Here is a 13,017-nt window from a genome sequence, read left to right on the forward strand (position 1 = left end):
CAGACAGTTACTGTCGGTCAATTTTTATTTTCCTGTCTTCTCTGGCACCCAGAGTAGGAACGTACCTCCCAAGTCTAGCCTCCTGCTCACCTGTTTGGCAAGGACCCTTGCTGTTAGCCTCACTGTCTCTGAGGGATTCCAGTTCTGCCCAAAAGCACACATGGCAGAACACTCCAGCTTGTGCATTGGCCAGTCTTCCTTCTGAAAATGTAGAAAAATATTTAAAAAAAAAAAGCCACGAAGATAAAGGGATGAAAAAGAGGATGCAGCAAGTCCTGCCAGATCCTAGAGGTCAAGAGAAATGTGTTTCCTTTAAAAAAATAAGATGACACTCACTAAATCTGAACAAAAGCTTGAGTCACATTTAAGGGGTACAGCTATCCTGCTTTTTTCAAACAAATTCACAAGGGATGAGTTAAGGTCAGAACATCTTCATTTATTCAATGGAAAAAAAAGAATTAAATGACGAAGAAGCAAACAGACAACATGATTTATAAATCACCAGTTCTTATTGTTCAGATCAAGCACGTGAGGACAGAGTAGGTCTGAGCTTGATGGCTTTATTGGGTTCATTTCCATTTAATGCCTTGGCCCCTCATTACGGGATGACCCTGGTGTAATCAGGAGTAATGTGTCTGAAGTCGATGGATTCAAAATCACTGTAAGAATCGGTATATGTAAGGTCAAATCCAGACCTACCGAATAGAATTATCAGATTTTTTTCCTTAAATGTTGTAAAATAAGAGTACAGCTAGGCAATGAAAACACATTAACAAAGACAAACACCTTTTAGATAAGAAGGTATAGCATATTCCCAGCTCAACATAGAATAACACTTGGAGTGATAGCACAAGCCACTGGCTTTTGGCATGCTACAGATTCCCTCTAAAGCAACAGGAACTTTCCAAGATGAGCACAGAATTACAGATTAACACTCTGCACTGGCACACAGAGCCTGGCACGGGCTGTCCCCAGGCTGCATCAAATTTCATTTTATTTATTTATTCAAACATGGAAATAGTCTTATTTCTGTATTCAAGAAATTCATTCATTTATTTCTATATCTCATCCCCGACACACGCCTATAGCAGTGTGTTAGAACAGATCTATAGTGTTCTGCCTGTACAGGGACCATCAAGTTTTGTTTTCAGACCAGATGTAAACTGGTGCAAAAAGGTACCAGAGGAAAGAAATTACAACAAATCCCACAAATTTATAATTGACTGCAAGTGAAAATTTTAAAAACTTTTTGCAGCTTCCAGAGAGTTCTTAATTCTCCTTACTGTGATTCACCCAGTATCACAGACCCAGTGCTAGCCCACTCAAAAAAAAATTAAAAATAACTTGGGGGGGAGAGAGGAGAAATCAATATAGCTTATCAGAGTGACTGAGTGGCAGGAACACAAGAAACACAGTGTTTCCCTCAGCTGCCTATCCACTGATGGCAAGAGCCATTTGAGACACCCTAGGCTCTCTAAAACATCTACACAGGACCAGTAGATATGACACAGGTCTACTAGGAGATGCAGGCCTTGTGGGAGCTGTAGCTGGAGGCCGCATAGGACAATCCAAGGCACCTCAAACATTCAGCTGAATCAGGACCCCCAGTGGCTCCTGCCCTTGCTGGTCCACTTATTTACAGGTTTTGCAGATCGAACCAAATGCCGAGATCACTAATTTCAGAGTTAATACACAAAAAAATTCCTCCACTGCAAATGGCCATTTTAATTGCCCTGGGTGTGGGCAGCTTTAGGAGTTACTTTATCAGGAAAAGAGAGGTGAACACCTGGCCCAGCTTCAAATAGGATTTGAAGCAGTGCAACACTGCAAGGGTATTCAACCCCTCACAGTGTCAGCTTCATTGTCCTTGATATCTCAGTACAGTACTTGCAAAAAAACCTACACACAGGCTGCCTGAAATAAGCTCCAATGCAAACGTTCTAAGAGGACATGGAAATATGGACCAGGAGAACCAAAATAGCATATTACACTGCAACCATGTCATGTGGAATTACACTTTCAACTCTCCTACAGCTGTCACACTACAAAATGTGTCCCCTGAGAGGCCTGTTTCCTATGTATGCTCCAAGACATTTTTCTGGAAAATTCCCTATAGCCTTTGTTTAGGAATACATGGGCTAAAGGCTAAGAAGAGAGACAGAGGGAAACCTCATCTCTCACCCCTTCTTGCACACCCACAATGCTCACCAGCTTCAGTATGATTGCTGGGTATGCAAGAAGCAAAGTCACAGAACCTGAAGTTTTGCAGGGCCTGCATCCATACACACTGGTTAAATAAACAGCAGAGATTACCTGATAAAACAAAAAATCAAAATGCAAAATCACAGGCCTGTCTCAAATAACTGTTTTTAAAAATCCGTTTGTTCCCTTTATTCTTTACCTATTGTTAATTAAAATCTTTCCCCAGGCAGAACCATATCAAGGTATATGAACTAGCGGAGAGGTTAAAGGGACAAGATACGGCTGAATTGTGCAAAATGAGATGAAAGCCTGAAACACCACAACGAGAGAGAGTACTGATGACTGCCTAATACCTGGGATGGAAACACTGTGACAGTCGCTTTCCCTGCAATCACAGCAGGACCATATTTTGCACTCTTTTCCACATTTTTCTCTAAGTAGTTTGAATTATAACAGATAGCATTGTTCTATTTGAATCCCTAATGCTACATTAATGATATTGTCTTCCTATTTTCATTACATCTGCAGTATTTTTCCCTTTAGGAGTGAGTGACAACATTTTTGGAAGGGAAGTTCTTTAAAGCTTATGCTTTTCACATCAAAGCATGGAAACAATCTCCTCCACCAAGTTCTTCAAAAGGATTCCACAGTCCAGGACTACTGGATTAATTCCCAGAATGCTGACATATAGCTCAGCAAGAAAAAAAACCCAAACAACAAAATAGTATACTCAAAAAAAAAAAAAAGGCACACCAAAACCAAACCCACAAAACCAAAAAAAACCTTAAGTCCAAACAAATGTCCTCACACCTCCTTCCTCACATGGACTTTTTCAATAGGATGTAAAATTTGTGTTGTATTTCACTTGATTGAAAAGAAACACACACAAGTACCAGACAGAAATGCTGGGCAAGCCAGTGTAAGGGTTAAGCCCACTTCTTCAAAAGCTTAAGGCCCAATTATGCTCAAATGGCATCCAACTCTTTAATCGAATTTCAGTGAGGCAACTTCTGATGTCTGGTATTACCCAGTAAAGTTCTCTGACACAGTCCTTCACCAAGCAGCGAAGGTGAGTTTCACATGTCTTCACAGCCATCCTTCCCTACTACCTTTTACCGAACACTGGCCACAGAGGGTATTTGGCTTCTGTGGGTTCATGTTCAAAAGGTTCATAGGAGACATTTATCAAAGAAAATTACATGGAGAAAGTTTTTGGATGGAGGGACCGACACTTCCGCAAGGCAATCTTAAGCAGCGTCTTGCAGTGTCAGATTCCTCCTGCGCAGAATCATTAAAGCAAGAATTTAATATTTTTTTCTGCATCTCACCAAAGTGAAGCAGGCAATTTCTACAATGTCCCATTTAAAACACATCTGCTTGATGCTAATTCCAGGACTACAACTACATTTTGAGGCTTACTAGCTGGTTAAAAATACCCGTTTCCCTTACTCCAGAAATACGAACTACAGCACTCTTTTAACATGACACCTTAAGAAAAACACATAAATATTTTGTTCTAAATATATTTCACATATGGAAGGTCATGACTAAAGCATCTCTTTCTGTACTTTGTCTAGCTGATCACCACTCTGTCTGGGATAAATAATAGCTATGTGTAATAACAGAAAGAGGAGCACCAGTAGCTGCTTCAAGTTCACCAGTTCCACAATTGCAACCACGTAACCCCTCTTAAAACATTTCTCTTCAGAGTGTTTCAGCAGCTAATTTCTGAGGAGAAAAAATGAGCACAGGTCTCCTGCTGTTTGACTAAAATTATTATAATTTAAGAAGTCAAGACCTGAACAGCTGCAGATGGAGTCTGAAAGCCACTACGATAATTAGCAGGCCCATGCTTTGAGGAGGCAATAGTGGAGAGCAGAACGGTATGAATCGGCTAGAAATCACAAACCCTTTTAAAAGGAGAACTGGATTAGGGGCTGGAAAAAGAAACATGTAGCAAACCCAGGCTAGATCCTACCAACGCACAAAACATTCAAGGCAGCAAGGACAGGCAGTGAAGACACCTTCCATTCTCACATGCCCCACATCTGAGACTGAATCTATGCCTATGCAAACATCCAGCTTCATATAGGTCAAACTTAAGGTTATCTGTCTTAAAAGCACAAAAATAGAGTGAAACAGGAAAAAGACACGTTAGCACTAAGTGAATTGTGTCAGGGCCAGTGTGTGTGCATATGTGTGTGTACAGAGAGAGGCCTGAACACATCAGCCACTGTATCACTGCAAGACTTTGTCTTCCTCTGAGCTCAGTCCCACACACAACAGTGTGACACCACCTTTAGCAGTGACCAGAGCAAAGGATTTATACTGCAAAGCAGGACTTTGTCAATGCATCAAACACCTGGCCATATGGCAGGAGATGCGCTCTTTTACCACTTGGGGGATCTTCAGCAAGTCAATGTATCTTTGCGTACCTATAGCCCATTTGCAAAAAAAAAAGAAATGCCACAATGGTTTCATTCATTAAACCCTCTGAAAGTACTTCAAGAACCTCAGAACAAGGATACTATATGGCTCATCAGAGTGGGAAATACATGCAGTGTCACTAACTTTACTTTCAATAACCACATTATTCTGAAAGAGAAAAAAAATCTCATTAAATAGAAGCGCACTAGAGAGAGGAAGATGTCTGCAGTTATAAAATCTATAATTCTGAAAAAGACATTAAAAAAATTTGTGTCCTGCTGCACACTTTGGCACCTTTCTCTTGTCTCCTGATCCATCTCTCCCTACCACTAGACAGAACTCCTATAAATTGTGGTATAGCAGGTCTTTAAGTAAGAAAAGAATAAGCTAAAAAAAATTTGGTTTCTATCCTATACAGTATACTTCACCTCATAAGCAGCTGCCAGACTTTATTGACTGTATATTGAGTAACAAGGTACTAACCAACATACGAAATCATACCATGCCCTTCTTGGGTACATGTGATTTTTAGTTGAACTGAGCAAAGAAAACAGTTTTACAGAGAAAATTAACTTAAAAAAATAAAAATCAAATGAACAATGCCATCACAATTCTCAAGTACAGCCCTGCCCTTTTATCAGTGTTGCATGAAGAAGTTTCACATCTATGGAGGCAAAAGGGACACTTTTACTGTACATCCCAGCATTACAAGTTCAGCATCAAGGCATGGATGTCCTTTTTGGCTTTGACAAAGAATTGCTGAACTGCTGAAAAGTGCCTTTGAACAAGACAGGGATGAAGATGCAGTGCAGATTGTCTGTGCAGCACGTACAGTCAGTGGAGACTGGTTTCTAGAGACTATTATGCTTGAAGGTAACTTTGAAAGAATGTCAAAGAATTCAATCTCGGCAACATTCATAAATTGCATCAGACTGGCTCAGAAGGGCCCAAAACATGGAAGATAATGTTATATCAACTAGGGAGTCAAAAGCCATATGCGTATCACCAGTAAGAGTGAAGTAGCAGTACCTGTGCTTGTCATGCTATTGTCTAGATATCAAAACATGTAAAAAAAGCATCATACTACATACCACCAAGCAGAAAAGATTTTAATTCATTAACTTATCAGACAGACAGGTTTTTGCTGAAAACCTCTCCTCCAGTCTTGAGGACACTCATTTTGAGCAGTTCGGTTTTTTATGCATGGAATATGCCCCACTAGGTATTCTAACCAACAAAAAAATATTTTAAAAAATCGAATTAAGAAAATATAGAAGACTTTACCTGGGAGAAAGAGACAAAAAATCCTTCTTGTTCTTCAATATAAAAGTATAAACTTTGTCAAGGCTAAAAGTCAGGACACTGAGAGAGGGACTGAAGAAGGGACTCAGAGGTAAAAGCAAAGGACTGTGGATCAGCAGAAATAAGTTCTACTATTTCCACCATGATGTCTACTTGCTATTTTTACTAGCACAAATCACTGAGCTCTCCTACTTCAGTAGATCTTGCTTATGTGCTTCATAACCATTGGCAATTTTATATGGCAAGAGAAGAAACTCACAGTCTCAGATAAAAAGCGCTAAACAGCCAATAAATTGCTTTGTTCAGGTATTTTCTTCCCTCATCTAGTTAAAAGCTTCCTAAGAAATCATATCATATGGAAACATTTCTCACAAATAAGCATTTCTCATGAATGTATCATGGATTTTCTCTACACTATCTTTAAAACTCATCCAGATTGCTCTCAAGAGACTTAAGGATGCTCATACAGTAAGCATTCTTTCTTCCCAGCAACTGCTGTCTGTCAGTCTTTCAACGTTCTATGAACTACTGCAGATTTTGTAAAAAACTTGCTTCTTTTAGGCATTTTGAGTCCTCATGGTGCTTCAAAACCAAAAGGCCATTTGATTCACCCACAACTCACTAAGACACTGTGGGAAAGCAGGAATAGGGGAGGCATTACACGGAAAACTGAGGGGAGGCCAGGCTCACTTTGCAATCTGCACAATGGGAGAATAAGATACATCTTTGAATAAAGTTGGTAGACATCTCCAAAATGCTAGGGAACTGAACGGCAACATCTCTGTCCAGATAATGACAATGGAGAATGCTCTGCATGCAACCCATGCGGCCAACAGCACACTACCATGTAGGAGAAGGTTTGGATTATTTATAGCTAACTCATAGTTGCATGCCAGACCTTTGGTGACTCAAATCCTTCATGAGCACTCTTCCATACTCCATGCTCAGCACCACAGATCTTACATAGCTTACATTATTTAGCTAACGATCCAGCTGAGTTTTCCACACATAAACTGTGTAATTCTTCCATATCAAGTTGGCAGCCCAAAAAGGGTAGAAACTAGTTCTGCAAAAATTTTTTTTACGGTGCTTATTCTAGTTTGAAGTAAAAACAGAATTAAAAATGCATGCAGATGTTTTGGATGTCTTCATATTGCTCTACTTTAGTGTACGTTTATATTCTATTTTCAGGGGCTTTTAAAAAACAAAGTATACAAGAAGAAGAAAAGTTGCCAGAACAAGTGAGTTCGGGAGAAAGCATGGTAGGTTTCAAATGGTTATGACTACTACCAGCTGTAGCCACCCAAAGTATTTGCAAACATTCTAAAAAAAAAAAAAAACACAATAAAACCCCCTTAAGACAGCTATTCAGTGATTTGATTTTTCCATTAGACACAGACTCTTACAGTTTAGCGAGCTAATGTTAAATTATCTGGTTTGTGCTTGAAGAAAGAAGTAATACAGACATAATTAGTGGGCTGACAGGCAGCTCTAATCAAAGTCTCAGTGGTACCAAGCCCTGGAGCTACTGATCTTGAAAGACTCATGCAGACCATGTCCAAATCCTGTAATTGTCCAATGCACAACTTCAGCAACTGTGGGATGCTGAAACCAACCGGACCACTATTAACCATTAACAATTAGAGACTACCAGTGCCACACAACCAAAAAATGGAGCTCAGCAACCCCCATGCTCCTTCCCCAGCATCCTCACAAATTGCATTACCGTACCTGACATTCCACATCGCAGTAGAAGGCCTGTTTACATCTTCCACACTTCGACAACGCTTCTTTCCTTAAAAAGAAAGCAGAAGTTATTCTATAAATCTGAATGAAATATGAATGTATCCTGTATCACTTTTTGCACAATATTTTGCCCTTCACACTTAAAACCATATTTTCTTCAGACACTACAACTACAGCTTGACCCCATCTTCCAATAGCAGGCACTATTTTTATTTGTTTAGAGTTTCAAAAGCAAGTTTATGCTAACAACTGTTATTATGCAAAAGTTTCCGCTGTCCTGATAAATTGCTGTGTTTGGCAACATGGGGGCATCTCTTTAGCAAGGCCCATTGTGACAGGACAAGGGGCAATGGTTTAAACTAAAGCAGGGTAGATATAGACTGGATATAAGGAAAAACATTTTTACAATGAGGGTGGTGAAACACCGTAAAAGGTTGCCCAGAGAGGTGGTAGATGCCCCACCCCTGAAAACATTCAAGGTCAGGTTGGACAGAGCTCTGGGCAACCTGATCTAGTTGAGGATGTCCCTGCTCACTGCAGCGGGTTGGACTAGATGAGCTCTAACGGTTTCTTCCAACCCAAACCATACTATGACTCTATGAACATGTTATTCTATGCTGTTTGACAGACAACGTCATTTTTTTGCCACTACATGAGGCATACTGACAGCTAACTTTTCCTTGCTTTCCAGGCTTCCCAATTGCCCTGTATACTTGCTTACCAATATTGACCCTTTGCTTCTGCTCTGACAGTTCCATTGCTTCTCTTTTTTTTTTATATTTGCCTATAACTAAACACAGGGAACTGCCAAAAGGCAGGTACTTTTCTGCTTCAAGGTGCATGTATTGTAGCAGATTCCATCAGAAGCAGAACGCGTGTTACCCAACACGTGACATTTTGGTGCGACAGCAATAGGGATCTCTCAGCAGGATTGAATACTTTTAAAATACGCACCCTCCCCAGCGAAGTGGCAAAAAAAATTGTCTTAAATTGAGGTAGCTCACTGGAGTAAAACAGGGGTGAGTGTCCTCATACAATATGAGAGCGCGCAACACTTCAGAGGTCGCTGGCATTCAGAGTCTATAAAGCACAGCAAATCTTGACATCCTCTGATTGTTCTCACAAAGTAGAAGGTGCAATGTGAGTCAGGCTAACATCATGACTGCTCGCTGGCAGCATGTACTTCAAGCAGAGCTGTGTAAAGTAACAAATACTATCAGATGCAAATGCAATGTTCTAGTCTCATTCTGACCATTTTACTCTAAGAGTTTCATGACCACTTCGCAGAGTTTCTCTTCCCAAGACTAATACTGAGCCCACAACCTTCCTCCTAATACTTTTTGCAAGTTCAACAAGCACAGTTCAGGATCTAGTATTAGTGCTAGTTCAGCTCTAATGCAACAGGGCACAGACACAAAACACATTTCTGAGTGCTGGCAGATCAGTTTCATCACTGCGATATCTTTCCTCTTAGTGAAACCTCATCACCCCAGTGTGAAATAGGTTTCAGACTACCCCACTGTAACTGCTATGGTAATGCATTCAATACATTCCCCGAGCATTGCGCTCCTCTAGAGCTCCATGGGAGAAGCTTGCAGGGAGAACAAGCAGCATTTAAACAGGCTGCTCCTGGAGTTGACCTTTAAAAGCTATTCCATGAAATAACTATTATCTCTACAATATTACTTCATATCAATGGAGCATCAAAAGTATTCCTTTTGACAGAATTCTTCCGGATGCGATAAATAAAACCAGCCTGTGTCTTTGGCACAAAGGAATTTGTGGTTAGGCACAAGAGAAGAAAACACCCAAAACTTAGGGGCTAGGAAAAGACACCAGTGTGAAGGAGGAGAGGAAAATCACCTCAGTTCTACAGTTCTTCAAATTAATGGGATTCACTTCACTAGGAATTATGTTAGGTTCTCATGTGCAAAGAGAGGGGTGAACGAAGTAAGTCATATAAGTAGATAACGTAATGAGGAAAGAAAAAGACAAGGTCAAGAGAAAAGAGAAGAAAATGAAAAGCGTAAGTGAGTTAAGCTGACAGGACAAGAGATGAAAAGACCTACTAGAGCGTAATAATTATATCTCTCAGTCTACATATGCAAGCAATACTTATGTATTGATAAAAATAGCAAAAGTACAACAGCTGTTTCCCTTTACTGAGGCAAACGCTAACATCTGCTTCAAGTTATAACCAGGTAAGCACTGCGACTCTTCAGTAAGCTGCCAGAAGCCAGGAAAGTAGTACTTTTTTAAAATGTGTACGGTGTGACATGCCACAGTGTCACATCCATGCCCGATTTGCTAACAATAACCCTAAACTGTAGTTTTTAGTTTGGTTTTGTTGTGGTGGTTTTTTGTTGGTTTTGGGGTTTTTTTTGCAGCAGCAGCAGCAGCAACTGACATCAAGTGGAATACCCGCAGCAGGCCAAGCCATCCCTCCGCACAGGTGAGGAGGGCAGCTGCTGAGCCCCCGGACACTCGAGCAGCCCGCAGCCTGCCTGAGCGGGGGCCAGGCAATGCCCAGCGGTGGGCCTACCGTCCGGTGGCTCCCAGCTACGCCATAATGAGCCTCTCACGCTGCCTGTGCTTTGCCTAAGTAACAGCAACTTGCCAGAAGACTAAGGTTTGAGACAGATTAGAATATACAGACATTTCTGTATATTGGTTCCAGGTATATGTATTCTGTTCATATATATTCCATTCGCGCCACAGGAATTCAAAGTGTGAATTAGTCACTTGCAGATCCTTCTCCCCTGTCAAACTTCACTAAAACCAGTCAATATTGCGTTACTACAAAATTGGAGGGATCGATGATGCTTCCCCTGGCAGCAAGGTTACCCACGTGTCCGCTCAACTGCCAGAGCACGCAAAGTGCAAAACTCTGGAGTTTTTTCTTTCTTCTTCCTGAACCGTTAAGCAAGGAAAACCAGTTCTGAGCTAAAAGTTTCGTCACGGCGATACCGCGAGGGGAGGGGGAGAAGGAGGGCAGCTCTGCGGAGGAAGGTCCCCGCCGCCCCCGGCCATCCTCCTGCGGGGCACCGCTGCGAGGACCTGCACACGCCAGGCCGAGAAGGGGGCCCGCCTGCGGAGTGGCCGCCTGCACGCCGCTGACTGACACGGCCACGTCCCACGTCCCGCGGGGGACACGGGCGGGCCGAGCGGCTGCCGGCTCGGGGCGGACCGCCGCCGGCCGAACGGCGAGAAGCCTCCCCGGGGCCGGCCCCGCTGCCACCGCCCACCGACCCGCCGCCGCCCGCCGGGCCCGCCCCAGGCCCCCCCGGCCGGCCGGGCCCTACCTGGCGAAGCAGCCATCGCAGTGTGTGCCGCGCTCGCTGACGGTCAGCACAGCCGTATAGGCCGGGCAGCTGAAGAGCAGCTCCCCCACGGCGTAGTGCCGCCGCGCCCGCAGTCCCCGGCCCTTGCCGGCGCTGACGAACCTCTCCAGGCAGCCCGGCTGCGGTGGCGCCGCCGCCTCCGAGCGCATCACGCCGCAGAGGAGAGAAGGGAAGGGGCGCCGGCGCAGGCCTCCGCCGGGCTCCCTGCCCGGCCCGCGTACGCCGGGAAGCGCCTCCTCCGGGCGGCGGGGGATCAGCCGGCGCTGGCCGGGGAGGGCAGCCCGGCGGCTGCGCACCCGGGAGGGAGGCTTCCCGCTGCGGCCGCGGCGCCTGGCTGGAAAGGTCCAGGGTAGCTCCGGCCTGCGGCCCCCCTCAGCCCACCCGCCGTGGGCTGGCAGCGGGGAGGCGGCCGCCCACGCACAGGCCTCCGCTCACAGGCGCGGTGGAAGCTTCCCCCCGAAGCCCGGGCTCGACCCAAAGCTCGAGCAGGGAGTGCCCCAGGGCCCCGCAGGCTTCACAGCCCCTACCGCCGGTCACAGCGAGGCTTTCCGAGGCAAAGCGCTCCCGTCGCGACCAGCTGCACTGTTCAGGGGGCTTCGAGTGGCGCGGCCTGCCTCATGAGGTTTACACCACCCGCCGTAGGGCTGCGATGGCAAAGCGACCCCTGCGTGAACTGTTTCTCCAGCGGTGAGGTGAAGCAAGGCCGCCAAACATGGTGGGGTGGGCAGGAGATCACAAAAGATGAGGGGAAGGGGCTTACGGAGGTGGCCAACCCACCCCTGCTGCAGCTGGAGCAACTTGAGAGTCAGGCCAAGGCCTTGGCCAGGCCATCGAGCGTGGCTTGTGGGTGCCAGATTTAGGTGACAACTCAGAGGCTGGAAAGCTGACCATCCTCTCCTAGTATTTTAGGATAATATCCTGTAGTCCAAGCCAAAAAAATCCCATGGATTTAGTGAAAAAATTGTCATAAGGTATGGGCTTCTCTTTATAATAAATCAGTCAATCTGGAAAGAAACAAGGAGCCCGAATATGACAGCAACAGCCGTGTTGTAAATACAACAAAACCTCCAACAGCAAGAAAATACTGGATTTATGCAAAGTAAGAATTCCTATCTTAGAATTATTAAGAATAAATCTATTGTTGAAATCCAACCCAGAGGAAACCAATAAAGCTGTCTGTACTAAGAAAAGTGCTACAGTTTTGTGCCCAAGTATTTTGCATATAATTATTGGCTGTACAACACCCTGATACAGCACTAAGGGAATATTCCTTTCAGAAGCATGATTAAAGCACTGAAGTGAATTAATATTTTTAGTGCCACTTTTAGTTCACAAGCAGTTTCAATTGATGTAAGCATCCAAAGGCTGTAATCTCTGCTATTAGTATCTGTGTATTTAGTTTTATGTTAAATGGTTTGCACGGTAAATCACTGGTAAGCTGATTTTTGACTAAACACACTGGCTGAAACTTGAGGCTCAACATTTCCACAAGGAAGCAAATCGGTAAAGTATAAAGAAAAGTATGTTGAAGAAGCAAACTTGAAATAAGAAATCAGCTTACAAAAGTGCTTTGAGACTATCACTAAATAAAAATAAAATAAAAATTGATCCAGTAGGATCAAGGTGAAAGGACTAGATTTTAATCTTGTTAACAGTGCAGTATGTGACAGAGTTACTAATTTTGCTAAAGCTCCTCTTGTGTTGCTGAGCTGAGAACCTAGTCCTTAAATTAAAACAGTGGCAGTAGTCTGTAGCTATTCAATATTAATATCCCAACCCAGTCCATTTCTCTGGATAACTTCAACTAAGTAGAAGTAGAAACACTAAAATAACAGTAAATAAGCATGCAAAATTCAATTTGCAAATAACATAATGCATCCCATAGTGCCTTTTGCAGGCACAGGGTAACAGCTACCATGGAGGTGAAAAGCAACACTGGAGATGCAAGGCACTTTCCCCAGCATCAGGCATGTCCATCAAGCTGGGCGCTGCTGGTCCT

General features: G+C 43.6%; 1 protein-coding gene across 3 annotated transcripts in view; it reads right to left on the reverse strand.

Annotated features, from left to right (window-relative positions):
• SMYD2 (SET and MYND domain containing 2) overlaps window positions 1–11,415 on the reverse strand; it is a 29,925-nt gene extending 18,510 nt beyond the window's left edge. Inside the window, exons 1-3 of one of the 3 annotated variants that reach the window (XM_075088909.1) lie at window positions 10,980–11,415; window positions 7,663–7,726; window positions 91–201 (exon numbers count right to left, since the gene is read on the reverse strand). In XM_075088909.1, the coding sequence (XP_074945010.1) occupies window positions 91–201; window positions 7,663–7,726; window positions 10,980–11,167 (363 nt within the window). In that variant the 5' untranslated portion in view covers window positions 11,168–11,415. The remainder of the gene's footprint in view (window positions 1–90; window positions 202–7,662; window positions 7,727–10,979) is intronic. The other 2 variants (XM_075088907.1, XM_075088908.1) reach the window with 2 other exon arrangements.
• Between the last annotated feature and the right edge of the window lie 1,602 nt (window positions 11,416–13,017).

This window comes from Phalacrocorax aristotelis, chromosome 3 (assembly GCF_949628215.1).
Source record: "Phalacrocorax aristotelis chromosome 3, bGulAri2.1, whole genome shotgun sequence".
Taxonomy (NCBI): domain Eukaryota; kingdom Metazoa; phylum Chordata; class Aves; order Suliformes; family Phalacrocoracidae; genus Phalacrocorax; species Phalacrocorax aristotelis.